This window comes from Macaca thibetana, chromosome 4 (assembly GCF_024542745.1).
Source record: "Macaca thibetana thibetana isolate TM-01 chromosome 4, ASM2454274v1, whole genome shotgun sequence".
Lineage (NCBI taxonomy): Eukaryota > Metazoa > Chordata > Mammalia > Primates > Cercopithecidae > Macaca > Macaca thibetana.
This window is the reverse complement of record NC_065581.1, coordinates 104,411,070-104,434,381: the sequence shown is the minus strand read 5'-3', so window position 1 is coordinate 104,434,381 and position 23,312 is coordinate 104,411,070. Positions and strand designations below refer to the sequence as shown.

The 23,312-nt window shown below is 39.2% G+C and overlaps 1 protein-coding gene across 4 annotated transcripts in view; it reads left to right on the top strand.

Moving 5' to 3' along the window:
- Positions 1-23,312, top strand: part of PDSS2 (decaprenyl diphosphate synthase subunit 2) — a 300,729-nt gene that overhangs the window by 188,967 nt on the left and 88,450 nt on the right. For all 4 annotated transcript variants that reach the window (XM_050786749.1, XM_050786748.1, XM_050786747.1 and 1 more), the window contains one exon: positions 21,038-21,109. In XM_050786749.1, coding sequence (XP_050642706.1) covers positions 21,038-21,109 — 72 coding nt within the window. The remainder of the gene's footprint in view (positions 1-21,037; positions 21,110-23,312) is intronic.

The window sequence follows — 23,312 nt, the reverse complement described above, 5'->3', positions numbered from 1 at the left end:
TTTTTAGGCTATGGTATGTTTTTTTCTGAATTTGATAGTTGTATGTTGAATTGAAGGCTTTATTCTGTGCAGCCCTCCTGTTAATCTCAAATGTGAATCTTTTGCACCTTGTTCTTCAAAGGGTCATTGAAGGCTCTACCAGGTCAATTTCAAAAAAAAAAAAAAAAAAAAAAAGCCTTAGGGGTTCACTTTTTGTGAAAGACCTTAAGAACCATGCCCAGGCTCTGTAATTGATCTTCAAATCAAGGCTTTTAGTGTCTCTCTTTTAATCATAATAGATGATTTTCAAATCAGGTGCACAGTATTTTAAACTGAGGAAACTGTGAATTACTAAAGTTCTTGAAAGTCAGGAATTCCCTTTGATAAAGCAAATCTCCCATATTCAGAGCCAGTTTCTTTCATTTAAATACTTGGCAATATTTTCATCAGAATAATTTAAGGAAAGGGAAGTTATATCTCAAAAGAGGACTTATTTTATCAAATGAGCTCCCAGAAGCTTAAGTTGATTAAGTGTTATAGTAACTATGGGTTTTTTGGAAGGAGGAGGTGGCAATAAATATTTCTTTGGAGTAGTATTGTATTAAAACTTTTTTTTTTTGAGACAGAGTTTTGCTCTTGTCACCCAGGCTGGAGTGCAGTGGCGTGATCTTGGCTCACTGCAACCTCTGCCTCTTGGGTTCAAGTGATTCTCCTGCCTCAGCCTCCCAAGTAGCTGGGATTACAGGCGCCCACCACCATACCCGGCTAATTTTTTGTATTTTTAGTAGATGGGGTTTTGCCATGTTGGGCAGGCTGGTCTTGAACTCCTAACCTCGGGTGATCCACCCACCTCAGCCTCCCAAGGTGCTAGGATTACAGGCGTGAGCCACCATGTCCGGCCAAGTTTTCTTATCTCTACATATGGTTAATGTCTTGGTAAAGTTAGATTCTATTTAATGATGTTTTAGTTTTCTTTTATAAGAAAGAAAATTTGTCAACAATAGCAACATAAATAGATACCACAGCAAGAGGAAACAGGCAAAACTTAATACAGAATTTCTGTTTATAATATGTCACTGTTTTTTCACAGTGACAGCCTGCTTTTTCTTTGAGGATGTATATTTAACTTGGTAATTAAAGTTGGCATATTTGTAGCAACTTTAATTTTTTATGACTTATTCATTCTACCAATTTGTCATTGTCTTGTGCTACTCGATTCTTGTCTGAATTTCTATATGATGTGTTTATCTCTGTACTTCTCATGGGGCAGCCATTAGATGAAGGGTTCTGCAGTCAAATGAAATTCAGAGCTGTTTTATAATTGCCAAGGGTAAAATTAGCAGAGTCAATTATTTTCCCTTTGGCTTTTCCCTGAAGATATTAGGGGTCTTCAAAGTAACTGCCGTAGGTAATACTTAGATTTTTTTTTTTTTTTTTTTTTTTTTTTGAGACGGAGTCTGGCTCTGTCACCCAGGCTGGAGTGCAGTGGCGCGATCTCGGCTCACTGCAAGCTCCGCCTCCCGGGTTTACGCCATTCTCCGGCCTCAGCCTCCCAAGTAGCTGGGACTACAGGCGCCCGCCACCACGCCCAGCTCATTTTTTTGTATTTTTTAGTAGAGACGGGGTTTCACCGTGTTAGCCAGGATGGTCTCGATCTCCTGACCTCGTGAACCGCCCGTCTCGGCCTCCCAAAGTGCTGGGATTACAGGCTTGAGCCACCGCGCCCGGCCAATACTTAGATTTTTAAATATCTCCAAGTATAGAAATTGGCTTATTAATCCTCTGGTAATTGCCTTCTTACCATTATAGCTGTAGTCACATAAATGCAGATTAACAAGATTTTTAATTCAAGAGTGAATTTAAAAATTAATGCTTGGGTTTTCATTCGTTTTCAATTATGGAACATAAGGGCAACTTTTTATTTTAGTACTTCACTGTATAAAGACCTGGACTAAAAGGTCTCAGAATGCCTCTTTTTAAATCATACATTTCCTGATTCCATTGGGATAAGTTGCTCTATATTGTGTCCATGTAGAACATCACTGGATGCTGTAGTGATGTGGTCATGCCAGAATCTAAAATTCTAGTGTTTGAGCAGCAAGCTATCAGTGAGACATGCTGACTAATTGGAAGGGAAATCATGAAATGGAGAAGTACTATAATTTCGAAATCTAGCTGGCCATTAACAGGCTTCCTCTGGTCTTTGTATTTATTTAGACTGGGTTTGTATTTAGGATTAAGCCACAGTGCAAATAAGACTGTGTGGATTACTACCTGTCATCTTGTTTTTGAAAATAGTCTTTTACTTTACATATATAATGATAAGCCTAGTATTTAAAGAATGGAATTTATCACGTTATTTTTTTTCTTTGCAGTCATTTTAATTTAATGGACCTATTGCTATATATCAGATTGGAGACTGTGAGTCAGCCTGTATCTTGTCTAAACACCCAAGAGCATTGTCATGATGTCATTTCTGGAGGTTGTTCTATTAAGCATTAGTGATTTATACTTCTGGATAACCAGTGGCACAGATGTACTCTTTACATAGCTGATGTATTTCCTTATGTTAACTTTGTTTTCCTAAAGGCATAAATATGTTATTTACAATGAAGTGTTTTGTTTGTACAAATATGCTCAATTTATGCATATAAATCTCCTTTTACACCATCTATATAGTTTAATAAAGACACTATTGTCTATTTGTGTTTGTCTTATCTGTTGTATTAATTTTACTTCCAAATTCATGTTAAGTTGAAACCTAAAAACATGTATTAAGTTTTTCCCTGTCTTATGCATTTAAAATAGGCATTATTATGATAGTGTTCATGGTTTTGCTTACACTATTTTACTTGTGGAAATTATTTAATATCTTTTAGGCTCTTTAGTTTGACATTCAAGTGTATGTATTTTTTATACATGTAACCCACTCAAGTGTAGATTTGCATGACTAGGGTAAAGTGATGCAGAAGGTGGCAAGTGGGGTGTCATACAGTATAACAGCAAAAGAGACTGTCTCCGTATCAATTAAATAGAAAAGTCAAAATGGCATCATAAAATTATTTAAGAATCCCAAAATTAGCTTCTGTCCTTTTTTTTCTTATTTGCTATTATAGTCACATGTTAAACAGAGACAGTATCCATTTTCTGATCATGCTTCCTTGGTCTTTAAAGTGAAAGTAATAAATGATTAGTGTGTGCAAATTATACTAGAAATAAGATGAATTTTAAATAATATTAAAACCTGGAACTTTGCCCATTTTGAAGCCACAAGACAATGGAACGTAGTAGCTTTTTGGCATAGGAAGGTTAAATGCCATCAGGTGAAATTGACATTTCTCTGGGTATCAAAGCAGAAACCTGACAACAAGGAAAAGGAGCAAGAGCAGCTTACATGTTTCTTCAATATGCCTGGCATTCAAAGACACCTTTTTTTTTTTTTCAATCTTGCTCTGTCACCCAGGCTGGAGTGCAGTGGTTCAGTCTCGGCTCACTGCAACTTCTGCCCCCTGGGCTCAAGCAATTCTTCTGTCTCAGCCTCCCGAGTAGCTGGGATTACAGGTGCCTGCCACCACGCCCAGCTAATTTTTGTATTTTTAGTAGAGACAGGTTTTTGCCATGTTGGCCAGGCTGGTCTTTAACTCCACACCTCACGTGATTCACCCACCTCGGCCTCCCAAAGTGCTGAGATTACAGGCATAAACCACCGCGCCCGGCCAAGGACACCCTTTTTAAAAAGAAAAAAAAAAATCTGTGTTCTATAATACCAGCAAATAAACAAAATAGGAAAACAAACTGAACAAGAAATATTTGTTAAATCATTTTTAAATGTTGACATATAAAGGGAAATTAGGTTTAATAAGAGGATGAGGGTAGATACTGATTTTTTAATGCATATTTAATTTCTAATATTCCTTTTTAAATTTTTTTTAATTATTTTTATTTATTTATTTTTTGTAATAGAGACAAGGTCTCACTATCTTGCCCAGGCTGGACTATCTTGCCCAGGCTGGTGCTGAACTCCTGGGCTCAAATGATCCTCCCATCTTGGCCTCCCCAAGTGTTCAAATTACAGGCGTTAAGCCACTGTGCCCAGCCAAGTTTCCTTTTTTTTTTTTTTTTTTTTTTTGAGACAGAGTCTCATTCTGTCACCCAGGCTGGAGTTGCAGTGGCACAATCCTGGCTCATTACAACCTCTGCCTCCCGGGTTCAAGCGATTCTCCTACCTCAGCCTCTCGAGTAGCTGGGACTATGGGTATGTGCCACCATGCCCAGTTAATTTTTGTATTTTTAACAGAGGTTGGGTTTCACTTTGTTACAGGATGGTCTTGATCTCCTGACCTCGTGATCCGCCTGCCTTGGCCTCCCCAAATGCTGGGATTACAGGTGTGAGCCATCTCGCCTGGCTCACAGTTTTCCTTTTTCTTAGCACGAGAGAAATCATGCTTTCCTCTGATGTTTCTCGACTTGAAGATCCTTCTTGAAAGGAGAAAGTATAAGTCAAGAAGGTGAGTGGCAATTTTTTCTGAAATAATAAGTAAAAGGAGAAAGAATAGAAAACTGGAGGATGAAGGTTGAAGAGGATGTATATACACTTTAGAGATTACCTGAGGTGAAATTAACCGAGTTGTGAACAGTGTGTTAGGCTGTTCTTGCATTGCAATAAAGAAATACCTGAGACGGTCTGGGCACAGTGGCTCACACCTGTAATTCTAGCACTTTGGGAAGCCCAGGCAGGTTGATCACCCGAGGTCAGGAGTTCGAGACCAGCCTGGCCAACATGCCAAAACCCCATCTCTACTAAAAATACAAAAAATTAGCTGGGCATGGTGGCAGGCACCTATAATCCCAGCTACTTGAGAGGCTGAGGCAGGAGAATTGCTTGAACCCAGAAAGCAGAGATTGCAGTGAACTGAGATTGCGCCACTGTACTACAGCCTGGGTGAAAGAGTGAAACTCCATCAGAAAGAAAGAAAGAAAGAGAGAAAGAAGAAGAACAAGAAGGAGGAGGAAGACAAGGAGGGAGGGAGGGAGGGAAATACCTGAGACTGGGTAATTTTGTAAAGAGAACAGGTTTAATTGGCTTATGGTTCTTCAGACTTTATAGGAAGCATGGTGCTGGCACCTGCTCTGCTTCTAGGAAGGCCTTAGGAAGTTTACAATCATGGCAGAAGGCAGAGTGGGAGCAGGGACATCACATGGTGAAAGCAGTAGCAATGGGAAGGAGGTGCCACACACTTTTAAACTACCAGATCTCCCAAGACCTCACTCACTATTGTGAAGACAGCACCAAGCCGTAAGGGATCTGCCCCCATGATCCAAACACCTCCCACCAGGCCCTGCCTCCTGCATTGGGGATTACAGTTCAACATGAGATTTGGGTAGGGACAGAAAGAGACACAGTGTACAAGCCTACTGGAGTGAAGAAAGGATAGACAGAGAAGAGATACTCAGTCAGGCAGCCGCAGATGCAAAGGCAGGAATCAGCTGTCCATCCACCCAGTACTTAGCAAACTCCTAACTCAGAAAGTTCCTCAGGTGAGATCATTAGAAAGGGAAAAGAAGATTACTGAATAACTCAACCCTGAAAATAGATTTTTTTTCTCGCTCTGGCTTTGAAGAACTAGCAATTTATGTCCATGAAAATGGAGGGGGAAGGCTGATTTAATTAATTTTACTTCTGGAAGGTAGGAAATGGGATTTACAAAAATCAAGGTTGCTAAATGTATTATATATAATATTGCCATAGTCAATATATTTCTGTCTTTCATGGCCAACCATGGTGTGAGGTTCAACTGAATTTGAATACCATAAGCAAAAGAAAATTTAAGCTTATCCAAAAGAGTCTATGTGACTACTTTTCTCATGGATAGCCACATATAGCTCAGTCATGTTAATGTAATTTTGGTTTTAGCATTTCCATCATTTTCTTAAATTCTTAAAGTTGTAAATACACCACAAAAAATTTACTTAGTCTAAGCCAAAGTTGGTTTATAGGGTCTTAGCCCAGGAGCAAATTTTATTTATTTAGCAATAGTGATTGGGAAGAGCCCTTTTCTGGCAGCTAATGACCTACTGGAAGACTTATGTGCCCAAGGCAAAGCTGAAGGCCATTAGCCCAACAGGTCATTAACTGACAAATGCCTGACCCTGAGGTCATTTCCGATATTGTAAACTGTGAAAACTTTAAAGTGGGTTCGTTGGAAAGTATGGCTGTGCCAAGCAAGTTTCTTTTTAAGCATTCTGGAAAATTCATCAAATTGTTTGTGGTCATCCCTGTGGCTTAATTGTCATTGTTCTGGGGCCATTTTCAGGGTGCAAAGTCAGGCAGAAACTGGGAAACACCAAAACTACATTGCAAGTCAAGTCTTTGGTTTTTAAAGGATAGTTTCCCTGTCTAGAATATCAGAGTAACTGTTCACTAACAACAGTTTTAGCTACACTCTTGTGGATCACTTATATTTTCATAATATGTTGAGCTACATAGCACTTATGTATTTTACATTCCTAGAGATGACTTGTAAAGCTACAAAGAGAAGTGGAAAGAACCATAAAGTAGAAGTCTGTGGATGGAATTCCTAGCCTTGACTTTTTTTCTCTTTATCTTTATTTTTATTTATTTATTTATTTATTTTTTGAGACGGAGTCTTGCTCTGTTGCCCAGGCTCACTGGGCAATGGCACGGTATCGGCTCACTGCAACTTCCGCCTCCCAGGTTCAAGAGATTCTTCTGCCTCAACCTCCCAGGTAGCTGGGATTAAAGGCATGTGCCACGATGCCTGGGTAGTTTTTTTAATTTTTTTTTTGTATTTTTAGTAGAAGTGGGGTTTCACCATGTTGGCCAGGCTGGTCTTGAACTCCTGACCTCAGGTGATCCGCCCGCCTCGGCCTCCCAAAATGCTGGGATTTCTGGCATGAGCCACCACGCCTGGCTTCGTTTTTTCTTTTGTTTCTTTTTAATCCCCCGATAAGCCATTTAACATTGAACTCCTCATTTTACCTCTCAGAATTCCAAATTCAGATCATTCATTCATCCATCTATTATTTCAGACTATCTGATATCTTAATACCCCATTTTTATCAATGAAATTAGAAACTTTATAGTGTAGAAAATTTAATCTTCACTAAAATTACCATCAAATATTTTAGAAATAACAATTTATATTTTTGAGGGCTTACTATATGGTAGGCACCATTTTAAGTGCTTTATCTATATTAACCCATTTAATGTCTCCTGAGGTACAGGGAAAGGATAAGTAATTTCCCTCAAGGTAACACTGCTAGTAAGTGGTAGAGCTGCTGTCTGAATCCAGGCAATCTGACTGCAAAATCCTCATGCTTTACTAAAGTAGAAACCTAACAGACCAACAAAGAACCATGATATATTTTTGCCAACAATTTTGCAGTTACCAATCCTGGAATTTATGGTATCTTAAATAGTTATTAGTTTCTAAATATTGGAATACGTATTTCAATATAAACATTGATGGGGAGGGGCTTCATGAAACTTTTATTTATTTATTTATTTATTTATTTATTTATTTATTTATTTATTTTGAGACGGAGTCTCATTGTTGCCCAGGCTGGAGTGCAGTGGCACTATCTCAGCTCACTGCAACCTTTGCCTCCCAGGTTCAAGTGATTCTCCTGCCTCAGCCTCCCAAGTAGCTGGGATTATAGGCACCCACTACCACATCCAGCTAATTTTTGTATTTCTAGTAGAGACGGAGTTTTGCCATGTTGGCTATGGCTGGTCTTGAACTCCTGACCTCAGGTGATCCACCTGCCTCAGCCTGCCAAAGTGCTGAGATTACAGGCGTGAGCCACTGTGCCCAGTGAAACATTGTAAATTAGCAACTTATAAGCAAAAGCAACTTTTTTTTTTTTTTTTAGTTTTCTAAAAAAATAAAGGCAGCATCATGTCCATCTCTTAGATCCTTGCTGGTTCCAATATTCTACGGTTCCAAATGTTGTAGATGTTGTAGGAAAGAGTCTAAACTTGCATCTTATAACCAGATCCTGAAAATAGCATGACATATGAAGAAAAACAAAATGATTATAATCAAGGAAAACTGTTAATAAAGTCAGGAAAGTAACAGAGAACCCAATATATTATATAAACATCAGAGAGCTAAAGATTTTTGTGCATATTTCAGCAATCTAAAGCAGTACCCCAAATTAGTGTAAATTTTATATGGCTTAATTTGTTCAAGTACTTTAAAAGCTATAAGGTAATGTATAAATGTAAATTTCTGATAATATCGATTGAGCAAAGTGATAATTCACATTTATATTGAAACAGTTGTGATTTACACAAGTAGGTCACATATTAAAACAGTATTGTTAATTCAAAAAAAAAATTTTGTGTGCATTGCATGAAGCATGAGAAATACCAATTTAAAATCCAATTGGGACAGGCACGGTAGCTCACACCCCTAATCGCAACACTTTGGGAGGCCAAGGTGGGCAGATCACTTGAGGCCAGGAGTTTAAGACCAGCCTGGCCAATATAGCAAAACTCCGTATCTACTAAAAATACAAAAATTATCTGGGTGTGGTGACACATACCTGTAATCCCAGCTACTTGGGAGGTCAAGACACAAGAATTGCTTGAACCTGGTGGGTGGAGGCTGTGATGAGCCAAGACTGCGCCACTGCACTCCAGCCTGGGTGATAGAGAGAGATCCTGTCTCAGGGGAAAAAAATAAAAGAAGCCAATTGTATGTATATCTTTATAGATTGGAGTATTTCTAACCCAAGTATATCCATTATTATTATTTATTTTTATTATTATTTTGAAAAGACAGGGTCTCACTCTGTACCCCAGGCTGGAGTGCAATAGGGCTACTGTCACTCACCGTAAACTCGAACTCACAGGCTCAGGTAATCCTCCCAACTTAGCCTCCTGAGTAGCTGGGACTACAGCGCAGAACACCATGCCTGGTTAATTTTTTTAAGTTTTTGTAGAGACAGAATCTCTCTATGGTGTCCAGGCTGGTCTCAAACTCCTGACCTCAAGCTATCCTCCCACCTCAGCCCCCAAAGTGTTGGGATTATAGGCATAAACCACTGTGCCTGGCCCAGGGTATCCATTATTTGATCCAAGGGTACAATGCGGCCAATCCCAGGTTTATGTTATTTTATTGTATTTATTATATTATTTTTAGTTTAGTTTAGTTTAGTTTAGTTTAAAGACAGAGTCTTGCTCTGTCACCCGGGCTGGAGTGTAGTGGCATGATCTTGGCTCACTGCAACCTCCACTTCCAAGGTTCTAGAGATTCTCCTGCCTCAGCCTCCTGAGTAGCTGGGACTACAGTCGCCCACCGCCACACCCAGCTAATTTTTCTATTTTTGATAAGATGAGGTTTTGCCATGTTGGCCAGGCCGGTCTCCAACTCTTGTCCTCAAGTGATTCACCTGCCTGGGCCTCCCAAAGTGCTGATTACAGGTGTGAGCCACCACGTCCGGCCTCTTCTATTATTGTTAATTAATTAATTAATTTATTTTTGGAACAGGATCTCCCTATGTTGCCCAGGCTGGTCTCGAACTCTTGGGCTCAGGAGATTCTCCTGCCTCAGCCTCCCAAGTGCTGGAATTAGAGGCATGAGTCACTGTGCCCGGCCCCCAAATTTCTACCTGATCATTTGAAGGAAGGAAAAAAAAGATTACCTAATTTTTTAGAAAACAGTACTAGTAGTGTCAGTTATTTTTATAATTCCATTGATTTGTGGATTTTAAAGAGCTTCAGAGTTATTTGGAAGAAATACAATTACAGCTTTAGTCAAAATGCATGGATTTTAATGCACATGAATCAGATTTTATTTCTGTGCCTGCCTTTAGAGTACAAACCTTGGGATGCCTCTGAATTACAAACTCCTGCCTTTTAGTGTGGCCCAATTTGAAGAGGAACTGCTTGAGCTGGAAAGTGAACTGTATTACCCAAAAGACATGGCAGCCCTGGAATTGGCAAGATGTATCTGTGACTCCTAGGAAATTACTGAAATTTTTGGTTCTTTGACCAAATGTTATCTAAGCCAATTTGTTTTCAGGAATCTAGTAGGATCCAAGGTAAGCATCAGGCAGTGCTCAGTGGCTCACACCTATAATCCCAGCACTTGGGGAGGCTGAAGTGGGTGGATCACCTGAGGTCAGGAGTTCGAGACCAGCCTGGGCAACACAGTGAAAACCTGTCTCTACTGAAAATACAAAAATTAGCCAGGCATGGTCGCATGCACCTGTAGCCCCAGCTACTTGGGAGGCTGAAACAGGAGAATTGCTTGAACCCGGGAGGGCGAGGTTACAGTGAGCCGAGATGGCACCATTGCACTCCAGCCTGGGCGACAGAGTGAGACTTTGTCTCAGAAAACAAAAGCAAAACAAAAACGAAGCTAAGCATCAGCGTCATTAATATAAACCTACAAGATTGAAATGCACCCTAACACTCCATAGTACCCAAGAATGATTCTGTTTTATCCTGCCTCTCTGTTTACCTTCCGTTCATTTACATGTTTTTGGTAAAAAGTGATAAATAAATACCTCTAAAAATATATTTTAGAATAACAGTGTTTAAACTGCATCAAAAATTTGGGAGACCTTGTGTGTAATTACAAGGACTAACAAGGTGTGAGCCATACATGACATATATCAGCATGATGTTGAATAATGTTTCAAACCACAGATCACATCCTTTTCATTGGGGAGTGGTAAAATCAATTTAGTGAATCACTATCAATACTTTTTTTTCTCTTTTTGGGACAGAGTTTCACTCTCGTTGCCCAGGCTGGAGTGCAATGGCACGATCTCAGCGCACCGCAACCTCCGCCTCCTGCGTTCAAATGATTCCCAGGTTCAAGCCATAGGGCCTGGCGTGGTGGCTCACACCTGTAATCCCAGCACTTTGGGAGGCTGAGGCGGGTGGATCACCTGAGGTCGGGATTTTGAGACCAGCCTGGCCAACATGGCAAAACCGCATCTCTACTAAAAATGCAAAATTAGCTGGGCGTGGTAGCAATGCCTGTAATCCCAGCTACTTGGGAGGCTGAGGCAGGAGAATTGTTTGAACCCAGGAGGCCGAGGTTGCAGTGAGCCGAGATCACACCACCGCACTTCAGCCTGGGCAGCAGAATGAGACTCCGTATCAAAAAAAAAGAAAAAAAAAAAGGTAGAATGCAATAGAAAATTACATAATGAAAGTTTTAATTTAGTTTTGGCCGGGTATGGTAGCTCATGGAGCTTACAGCTGTATTCCCAGCACTTTGGGAATACAAAATCAGGAGTTCTAGACTAGCCTGGCCAACATGGTGAAACCCCGTCTCTACTAAAAATACAAAAATCAAAAATTAGCTGGGCATGGTAGTGGGCACCTGTAATCCCAGCTACTCGGGAGGCTGAGGCAGGAGAATTGCTTGAACCTGGGAGGTAGCAATTGGAGTGAGCCGAGAACACGCCACTGCACTCCAGCCTGGGTGACAGAGCAAGACTCTGTCTCAAAAAAAATTTAGTTTTATAAATGCACATGTATTTATACTATGTCACAATGTATATTGAAAGCCACTAATAGAAGGCAGTGTGCTAGCCAACAACAGCCTTTCAGTTGACATCACTGAGAGGGTCTCCAGATGAAGAAGCAGTGAAAGCAAAATGGAGCTCATCAGCCACATTGAAAAAAAATAGGCCCAACACGGCCGGGCGCGGTGGCTCAAGCCTGTAATCCCAGCACTTTGGGAGGCCGAGATGGGCGGATCACGAGGTCAGGAGATCGAGACCATCCTGGCTAACACGGTGAAACCCCGTCTCTACTAAAAATACAAAAAACTAGCCGGGCAAGGTGGCGGGCGCCTGTAGTCCCAGCTACTCGGGAGGCTGAGGCCGGAGAATGGCGTGAACCCAGGAGGTGGAGCTTGCAGTGAGCTGAGATCTGGCCACTGCACTCTAGCCTGGGCTACAGAGCGAGACTCCGTCTCAAAAAAAAAAAAAAAAAAAAAAAAGTTTAAAAAAAAAAAAAAAAAAAGGCCCAACACTAAAATGGCAAGCATAATTCTCTCAGAATTCTATCAGAACAACATGTGGCAGTGCCGCTAGGTAAAGAACATACTGAGAATAGTATATCCTGAGTACAAGACTTCATATTCAGCAATTCCCATATTGGGGAAGGTGGAAAATAAAGCAACTAACTGCTGTATGATAATCAGTTTTATGTTGCTTGTTTGTTTCATGGCTAAGTATTCAATTCTCAGCAACTATTTATTACAGTTTTTATAGTAATGCAAAATACTTGACACAACCAACTTTTTTTAAAACCTACTGGAAAACATCTCCTTTTTCTTTATTATGAAAATTTTTATCTTTCAAAAAAATTATTTTTCAGCCTGGCGCAGTGGCTCACGTCTGTAATCCTGCCACTTTGGGAGGCCAAAGCAGGCAGATCACAAGGTCAGGCGTTCGAGACCAGCCTAACATGGTGAAACCCTGTCTCTACTAAAAATACAAAAATTAGCCAGGTGTGGTGGTGGACGCCTGTAATCTCAGCTACTCAGGAGGCTGAGGCAGGAGAATCACTTGAACCTGGGAGGCAGAGGTTGCAGTGAGCCATGATCATCCCACTGCAGTCCAGTCTGGGAGACAGAGTGAGACTCCATCTCAAAAAGAAAAAAAAAGAAAGAAAAAAAAGAAAATTTCTTCATAGAGATGGGGTCTCAGTGTTTTGCCCAGGCTGGTCTCACAACTCCTAGCCTCAAGTGATCCTCCCACCTTGGCCTTACAAAGTGTTGGGATTACAGGCATGAGCTACCACACCTCGCTGAGAATTTTCATCTTAAGCACTTTAAATTGTCTGCTACTTTTTCAGGAACCTAATTGTTGTTTAAACAAATAAATGAGTCAGTCATCAATAAATGACTGTTTGGCATTGCTTAATAAGAAACAGTAGTCCAAAACCATGCACCTTTATTCAAAAGTAAAATCAGTTTTTTTATTACTCTTTTATTGTAGCTAAAAAAATTCTATTTTTTTTACTGTATCTCACAATTGTGAATTAAAAATGTATATAGCTGCACATTAAATATTTCTAATCATAGGACTTATTGTTGATAAAACACAGAAACCTCTTATCTAGATAAGCAAACTGAGGGGCAAAGAAGTGACATGGTTGGCCCAAGGTCTTGCAACTTACGTATTAACCTTCTGAGTGATCAAAGACAAATAATTGGCCTTTATCTTTATGAAGTTATTTATCTAGACAGTGTATCCTTTAAAAAGAACAACTATAATTTAAAAACACTGCAAAGAAAGTAAATGTAAAAGTTATTTATTAGACTTGTTTACACATGGTCCTTGAGTGGTATTTAAACAACAAACATGGCCAGACGCAGTGGCTCACTCGTGTAATCCCAGCACTTTGGGAGGCCGAGGCGGGTGAATCATGAGATCAGGAGTTCGAGACCAGCCTGGCCAATATGGTGAAACCCTGTCTTTACTAAAAAATACAAAAATTAGCCAGGCGTGGTGGCACACGCCTGTAATCCCAGCTACTCGGGAGGCTGAGGCAGGAGAATAGCTGGAACCCGGGAGGCAGAGGTTGCATTGTGCCAAGATTGAGTCACTGCACTCCAGCCTGGGTGACAGAGCGAGACTCCATCTCAAAAAATAATAAAATAAAATAAACCACAAACATTTTTATATGTATTAATTGAATAAAGGAATTATGATGTAGATCTTTTTGGTAGTGCCTCGTGTGTAACTGTGGCCTAACGAGACTAGTTTCATTAGTAGCGTACCAGGCACATAGTAGGCTATCAGACTATTCATGAAATGCATCCACCAGCCAATGTCAAATTATATCTCAAACTTCATATTTAAGCCATTTTCCAGAATTTGTGGCCTATTTCTTTCGAGTTGTATTAGTTGTGATTTTAAAAATAAAACTTTCAGCCGGGCGCGGTGGCTCAAGCCTGTAATCCCAGCACTTTGGGAGGCTGAGACGGGCGGATCACAAGGTCAGGAGATCGAGACCATCCTGGCTAACACGGTGAAACCCCGTCTCTACTAAAAAATACAAAAAAAGCTAGCCGGGCGAGGTGGCGGGCGCCTGTAGTCCCAGCTACTCGGGAGGCTGAGGCAGGAGAATGGCGTGAACCCGGGAGGCGGAGCTTGCAGTGAGATGAGATCCGGCCACTGCACTCCAGCCCGGGTGACAGAGCGAGACTCCGTCTCAAAAAAAATAAATAAATAAATAAAATAAATAAAAATAAAACTTTCATTCATTTTTTGTTGAGATGGATATCTCACTATATTCCCCAGGCTGGTCTTGAACTCCTGGGCTCAAGTGATCCTCCCACCTCGGCCTCTCAAAGTGCTGAGATTACAGGAGTGAGCCACTGCATCCAGCCTCAGTTGCAATTTTATACTTCTGTTTAGTTCACTAAATTTTCCTGAAACCTTTTTGACAAATGTTACCAGTAGTTTATAAACCAATGTATCAGCTGTTCTAAATTAAAAATTAAGATTATCAATTTGCTTAGTTTTTGCTGCACCTGTCCTGTTGGTAGTGCCATTTCTTTCTCTTCGCTACCCGCTTAGCCAGAAAGAACTTCCAGCTCACTAGAACAGATTGCCATCCCTCCCACAAATAAGCAAAGCCTTACACATTTGGCAGTACTGAAAAGGCTCCCTTCAAAACGCTGAGTTAGAAGCTTCCTCCAGAACTTCTATGAGTTGGTGTGCTTGTTCCAACAGCCCCTTCATCATTGTCTACATTAAACCCCGTCCTAGTTTGATAGGAAGAAGTGGAGAGAGCCATCCTTTCAGAGACTTTAGCAATGGCTTTATCAAAGTGCTCATTTATTTTAATCAGCATGCAGAGTAGAGCTCATCTGGGTAGTTCGTGCCCAGGTGGTGGGTGAGTAGATTCACCCCTCATTTGGCCACTGCTGCTGTGCCCTGTGTTCTTCAGAAGTCGTTTCTCCACTGAGGCTGCCAGCCTGGAAGCTCTGGCTGAGCACTGGGGACCAAATCCACCTGGAATGAGACGGTTTGCTTAAATCCATTTGTAAATGATAAAGTACTTTACAAATGTTAGACATTATTATTGGTCTCTATGGGAGGGCGCCACTCTTTAGTCCCTCTGTACCTTACCTTGGCAATGTAAATCTTTCCATCTTTATATGCGTCTCACAAATAGTTTGTGCTTCATTTTTATGAAGTAAAGAGTGACACCACCTGCTCTGGTTACCTTTATCAGCCTATTCAGCACCCTCTTAGTATTTTTCTGTAAGATATTTTCACTGATAAGAGTTTTTGTGGCTTAAAAAGGAATTTTGACAATATCCCTTCAAATTCCAAAGCTCTTTCAAAAGAGACTAAATCCATCTTTTGTTCCTCCCAAGATGTATATGAAAATTCATTCTTTCCCAAGACTGTTTTACCTTTGCTACTACTTCATGCATTGCTGTTTGTTCCTCGGGGTGGAGGAAAGAGCACAGTAAAGTTGTGCATAGTTAATGCCATCGGCACTGCAGATGCACGTGCACACACATGAACACACATGACTGTTTTGTTTGCTAGCAGCTAAAAGTAGTAAAGGCTGAGGGGCACCGTGTTACTCACCTCCAAATAGAGTGATAGATGACATGTTGTTTTGTCATTCCACACTGTAGTAAATCCATCATTAAAATCACCTTCTGAGGACAAATTTTTGAAAGATTACAAATCTGTAATGGCCTTCACAGTTTTTATATACCAAGCAAATTAAGTTATAAAGCAACCTTTTTCAAGTGAATTAAAATGCAACTGTACTACCTTATTACATCAATTCATATTATGCTGACTTGAGCTTTAATTGAGCCATGTTAGTTTATAGTTTACATTTTTTTCTAAAGATTCACTTGTGGCCGGGTGCGGTGGCTCATGCCTATAATCCTAGCACTTTGGGAGGCCAAGGCGGGTGGATCAAAAGGTCAGGAGTTTGAGACCAGCCTGGCCAACATGGTGAAACCCTGTCTCTACTAAAAATACAAAAATTAGCCGGGCATGGTGGCAGGCACCTGTAGTCCCAGCTACCCGGGAGGCTGAGGCAGAAGAATCCCTTGAGCCTGGGAGACCTAGAAGTTGCAGTAAGCCGAGATTGTGCCACTGCACTTCAGCCTGGGTGACAGTGTGAGACTCCATCTCCAAAAAAAAAAAAAAATTTACTTGTATTTTAATTTAGGATAGGCGCTCCTTTGCTCAAATTAGAGTGGTCTGCTGTACTAGTCAAACATCTACGACTCTATTGAGTCTATTCCGCCTGTCAAATGCTGACAGTACTTCTGAATCCCATTTATTGATAAAGGCATGACTTGTCTGCACAGAATGCTTACTACCACTTACTGATCCTATTTTTTCTAATCCAAAAACTATTGAGTGTTATATTCCATAAATCAATTTGTGGACATAGCTTAGCTTGAGGTCTCCCTCAAGCTGCTTCCCCACCCACACACACCTTCCCAAGGAAATAGATTTATTGTTTTATTTAATTATAAAAGCAATACAATAAAAAGAGGGAAATAGTGTAATGCAATACAATAAAAAGAGGGAAATAGTGTATATGTAAGCTGTTATAAACTTAGCAATTATAAATTTAATCAGAAAGGCTGAAGAAAACAATCTTAAAAATCATCCAAAATCTATCATTTATACATTATCATTATTATGTTGTTGCCTCTCCTTTCAGACTTTTTTCTCATGTGTATATAAACCCATAGATTGACTTCATTTTTGTTTTTAAAATGCCTTTTATACTACTTCTATTTTGTAAATAGCTTTTTTTTCCTTAAGAATATGTTACAGACATCTTTGGATAGCAATGCGAGGATTTTTTTCTTTTGGTCAGGATTTTTGTCTTACCATCCCCTACTCCTCCCAATTTCTATTTTTTACGATGAAAATTTATTATAGCTCAGGGCACAGTCATCACAATACCCTTTGTGAGGGTATTCATCATCTTGGTTTTTCAGTGTAAAAAATCATTGAATTGTAGTTACCCTTGCCAAAAGATAAAGAATGAAGCAATTACATATTCCCCTGAGATTGCTGAAATTTGTCCTGTAAATTAACCATTTAAGAAATTCATTACAAAGGTTAATTATGTCAGATCTATAATTTTGTTAAGGTTCAGATACACCTGGATACTGTCTGTTCCTTAACTTGGGTGAGACAGTGGTTATTGAAATGGGAGGGATCAACAATTTGCTTGAGAATAGCAACTAGACATGCACTGTCCATTTACTGTCCTATGCTGCAGCATTCTGCCCAGTAGCCAAAACAAGGGAGGTGGCAGGAGAAGCCATTTCATGACACTGACATTAGGAATGGTTGCCACTTTGGGTTCACTGGAAATTGAAGGATAGTGTATGGCTTTGCTGTAGAGTCACATTTCAACATATGACCCACACTGAAGAGAAGAGCATTTTTTTTTTATTTGCATGTGTAGGTAAGCAATGCTGCTATTCTCGGAATCACCAGAAATGCAGAAAGTTATCTCCTGTTAAATTGTTCTCCAAATGGCTAAACTATTTAACATCGATGCTGACTGTTGTATAATCTAAAACAATATTTCAGGATGCAGCAAGTCAGTGTTTCAGAGGTCCCTGATTTTGGTTAAAATGGTCTTTGCATGTGTTCTGAGTTTTGTTCTTGAACTAAAACTCACTTTCTTCCAAAATATTTAGGCACACAATTTTAAAAACACCATAATCTTAATCTCCATACTATGCTGTTCATCTACTCAAGACTTGTACTGAATATAGCATGATAATAGGGCGGTATGGAAGAAGAGTAAGTTAACACTCACTGAAACTTATGTTCCAAATTCTCTTCTAAATGCTCTACATATTTACTTTTCAGAGATACTCACGATATGGCCAACTTAGTACCATTATTTGTTTGATGCAACTTGGCAGTTAAGCCTGATGTCATTCAGAATCCAGTATGTGTAAATCATTTCCAAGCATTAGAGCCCTTCAAGAATCAGAGCTCAGCAGTGTTGCCTTTAATTGACTCAAGTAGGACTTTGCCAGCTGATGGGGTGCTCTACCAGTCACAATGGTTTTGAAAAATGGGAAGTGTTTTATTATAATTCTAGGTATTGAAACCAAGGGGGATTTGGTACAAAAAGTTTCACAACAAAATTAGCCAGTAGAATTCAGATAGAGGGAAAGGTTGACGTGAAGACAAGAGATAAAAATGAATTACATGAACAAAGATGTTCCATCAAAATTTACAGAAAAGCAGTTTTCAAGTTTACCTGCCTAATTACAAATAATCAGACTTGCATTTGTAAAAGCTTAGAATTGTAGGGCTGGAAGAGACCTTAAGGAATCATCTTTTCCAACTCCCCTTATTGCAGTTCATTGCATTGAGTTGAAGAAAACTGATTTGCCCAAATCTTACAATCAAATTATTAGTAGACTTTGGAATAGAATCTAGATTCCCTGGCTGCTAGTATTCTTTTTTTTTTTTTTTTTTTTTTTTTTTAACAGTTCCCTAATGTGTTTGGCTTCCAAACATAGCTCACATTGAGGCTCTTTTAACCTTTTTTTCCCCTTCCCCTAGTAGAAAGTGTTTGCTTGCCCCATGGGCCTGAGAAACAAAAGTCCTGGAATCTTTCTCAAGGTTGCATTTATCTAGAGCACCAAGACTTCAGCTCTCAGCCCCAAGAGGTCTGGCTTTTAGGCCTCTGGATTCTCCTTTGGCTGCCATTATTCCTGCCAGCACTTTGAGTTGCCTGAACATGTCATTCCTCAAGAATGTGAGGGGGAAAAATGTTATTAACCGAGTGTTTTCTTAAATGTGAGTATAGCAGTACCTAAACAGGTGAATGTCTGGGGTAATAAGTAAAAAAAAAGTTAAGATTATTAAATGAGCTTACTAAATTGTGAGTGGCTGGTAACCTTGTGGTCTTTCTAGAAATATTTGCAGTTTTTTAAGGAAGGGTGATACTTAAACACATCTTTCTTTGGTATAATTTTAAAAATAAACATTTCAGGCAATGGAAAGAGATTGATATATGCACTGGGTAAGTCACCCTTATCTGGAACAGTTTCAACCTCTTAGGCTACTCTTGCTTTTTATAATCTCTTTCCTTCCTCAACTTGTTAACTCAAAGAAATCTAAAGTTTTTTCCTTAATGGGTTGTCATTGGCTATGGAGGTGTGTTCTGTTCAAGTAAGTATAGCCATTTGTAAGTACAGGTCATTTATAAATTATGAACTTGTAGACACAGGTTTACTCAATGAGAAAAAGAGTCAGAGAACAAAATGTTCTTGTTGCTTCTGCCTGGTCTGGAGTTTCAGGGAAGTAAAGGAACACTGTGGTTAAAGTTCATACCATCATTTTGACATTTAGTGTCAGACTTTCTCTTTGTAAATCCCTCTTCACATTACGAGTGCTGGTCTCAGAGCTCGAACTGTTTCAAAACCATAACATTTCTTAGTGAGTGATTGATCTGTATTATGTGTCCAGCCATCAGGGGGATCTTGGGATGTTGCTTGTGTAAACTGTAATCCAATCTGATGCTGTGCGTTTAGTTACAGTCTTTCATAGACCTATTGGCGATACTCAGTCCTCCTGGATTTGGGAATGGGGCTTATCTGATACCTTCAGGGGAAAAAAAAAATCCATTCATTTTTCTCTCTTCCCCACTTAAATAACTCAACTCATGTGGTAACACTGTGGGATCATTGTCCTTCCAGTTCCTCTGCAGCTCATATTACTACAATATTTCTTAAGTATTTGGTTACCTACACGACAATGTGATTTAAAAAAAAAAAAAAAAAAAAAAAAGACTTTGTATACGCCTTACAAATTAACCCATCTGCAAAGAGCTAGGAAAAATATATGCCTTCAATCAGCAAAAATTTCCTATCAGCAGTTCTGTGTATGTTACGTAGTATAAATGTAAATATATAAATTTGGAGATAAATGCTCATGTGTTAAAATGTTAAAGCAAGTCTTTCTACAAATTAATATCATTTGCCTCTAAGAAAATGTTTATTAAACCCAGGGTACCTGAGATTGAAGTATCTTGTTGTTTGGGTCTGTATTCTTTGGCTTAATAATGTCTTCAATTACAAGAATGATAAAAGCTGAAACAAAATCCTTTAATTCAATCAGAGTGGAGCTGAATTTTCGGAAGCAAAGAGTGGAAATCTGATACAGGACTGCATAACATAGGAAGTTAAATATACAAGATATTAAGACTTGTAAGAAGCGGATGGGGTTGCCTTGAGGAATTCTTATTTGAAATGGCTGCATTGAACATTTTCATAAATACTACTATTTTATCCTCTCAAATTAAGATGCTTTATGCAAACTACTCTAAATTGTACAGTAGTTCCAAAGAGACCATTTACTGTTTTCTGCTTGTTTTACATCCTGGAACAAGTTCAAAGCGTTTGATTTCACTTGATTAAAAAAAAAAAAAAAAAAGTCTGAGCCTTGAAAAATAATACAGGTTTGATGAATATGATTTCAGTATTGCAGTTCTATAAAAATTTTCAGTGTTTACGGTACATTTGACCCAGGGGCCCCACAGTAAATATATCCACAGTGCATTTTAAGTGCAACAGAATGAACATATTTGAAAGGTTAGCCATTCTTTTGCTTTTGCTTTTTTTTCCTGTAGTATGAAAATTAGCATTGTAATTGCTCCCAGAATGGGAGTACTGAAAAAATATCCACCTGACAGAAATAAACATGCAGAAAATAAATTGAGTTAAGATTTCATTAGTTATCTGAAATGTAAATTTATGTTCAAAATGGCTATTACTCGATTTTCATGTATATTAGTTAAATGCTATGCTTATAAGATTTTTTTTTTGGCTTGAATTATGACTGAAAAAAATTGGATCACAGCTTTAATATCCAGGTGGGCAATGCCATTTGCTGAGATCTTAGTGCACAGCACAAGATTTTTTCTGTCAAGCACAGATTCTGCCTTGCCACTGAGCCTTTTGAAGCATTCTGAGGTAACAATGGAGATATATTTAAAATTTTTTTTTTAATTTTTCTTCTTGCTTTTTAGGTTGTGGAACTTTTAGCAAGTGCTCTCATGGACTTGGTACAAGGAGTATATCACGAAAATTCTACTTCAAAGGTAAAGGATTTCAGAGTCATAAAATGTTATGTTATAAGCCCTTGTGGTAAAACTAGAATAACGAAAATGTCATTCTTGTTTTGTGTTTAAATTGTACATGGCTTTTTTTTTTTTTTTTTTTTTTTTTTTTAAGATTAGTGTTTTGGCTACAAATTCATGGCCATACGCTTAGTACATAGCAGACTTAGCCAATTAAAACAACCTCTTATCCTCTGGCTGGATTCACAGTCTGTTCAATCTGCAGCAGCCCAGTAGACACTGGGATGCTTCTGGCTAGCAGGTAGCAGTGTCACAGGCAGGCAGGCTGGAGGAGCAGCTTGTGCTGAGGCAACTGAACCCATCCTTTCCCCAGAGGAAGGGTCCTTCCATGTCACAGAGGAGTGGACCTTGATCCTAAGAAGATGACTGTTGGGGAGATGGGATGGGGATGTCTTTTATATGTAAGACCCAGAATTTACTGCATTATTAGATTCTTTATGATAAGAAGTGGGATGATTGCACAGTTGGATTATTTTGATTAATTTTATAGGTCTAGAATTAAGATTTTTTTGACTCATTTAGCAGGACATCTCAAGAAAGGTTAGGTTTTATTTCCTTAAAATGCAGTTATTTCATTTCGGTAGGATATTAGATGTGAAGTAATTGCTTCATTGACCACCACCATCATTTAACATGGTACATACTATTATAAGGGGCTCCTATCTTAGTGTTTCAGTATTCTAACTTCTTTAGCTTCTATATTAGCAAGATTTCACTCACTTCAAATTAGAAAAGGTATGCATGTATGCACATCTTAAGCTTTTTGACATTTTCACTTGAAAAAAGAAAGATAAATTTTACTAGAAGTGAAACATAGGGCATGAGCAACTGGGATAAGAAATTTAAAATTTAAAAGTATAACACAGGGACTCTGGGTAGTTCAGAGACCGGTTAGTAGAATGTGCAGAATTGCACTTTGGACATCTGCTAACATTTGGTTCAAGTAACTACAGTTCCTAGTAGGCACATCTAGCCACACCTAAGCAGCATATTGGTATGCAGAGACCTCACAGGATGGATGACCACAGTGGACCTTTCAAAGATGTGCAAGTTCACTACTGTGGATGAAGGTTAATATCTGATTGTAAAATGGGTGACTACTGGTCTAGTTCCACTTGTAGAAAGTTACCTTGTATAGATAGTATGATGAAGATGACAATAGCTAAGCAAATAACCCTGTAGTAAGTGATTTGCCTGTGTTTCTTCATTTAATCTTCACAGAAATCCTTAGAGATAGGTACTACTGCTATCCCCATTTTACAGATGTGAACACTGAGGTTGAGAAAAGGTTAAGTAATTTTCCCAAGGTCACACAACTTGTTAGCTCTCAGGGATTTGAAGTCAAGAGCCCAGACTCATTTTTATTTATTTATTTATTTATTTATTTATTTATTTATTTTTTATTTTTATTTTTATTTTTTTTGAGACAGAGTTTTGCTCTTGTTGCCCAAGCTGGAGTGCAATGGCACGATCTCAGCTCACCACAACCTCTACCTCCTGGGTTCAAGCAATTCTCCTGCCTCAGCCTCCTGAGTAGCTGGGATTACAGGCATGTGCCACCACGCCTGGCTAATTTTGTATTTTTAGTAGAGACAGGGTTTCTCCATGTTGGTCAGGCTGGTCTTGACCTGACCTCAGGTGATAGGCCCACCTCGGCCTCCCAAAGTGCTGGGATTACAGGTGTGAGCCACCGTGCCCGGACCAGGATTGGGGGCATGGCAGACCAGAGTGGTCTTGGAAAATGCAGCATTTAGGCACAAAAGCGGGAGTGCCTGTCCTCACCTAGGTCTGTAGGAGTGGAGCCCCAGCCAGGGACCTGCCTTTCTCTACCCAGCTACCCAGCACTTCCCCGTATCATCTGTACTTTAGTGAAACCTGATTTGATAGCATCTATCTGCCATACCTGAGATCCCACTATATGATAATTATAGTGACCAGTTCTGGATGTTGAGACACTGTTTTCCCTTGGGATATTTCCAGGGTGTTCAACTTAGTTCCATATAAGATATTTATATTTTACAATTAAATATGTTAATTTTTACATGAAAGTGTTATTGTTGGTTTTAAGGTTCTTAATTTATCTACTCTTACCATTTGTCCACTATAATTAGCTCAGTTCATTAATAATTATGTGACCACGTTTTAAGTACTTTTTATGTCAGGG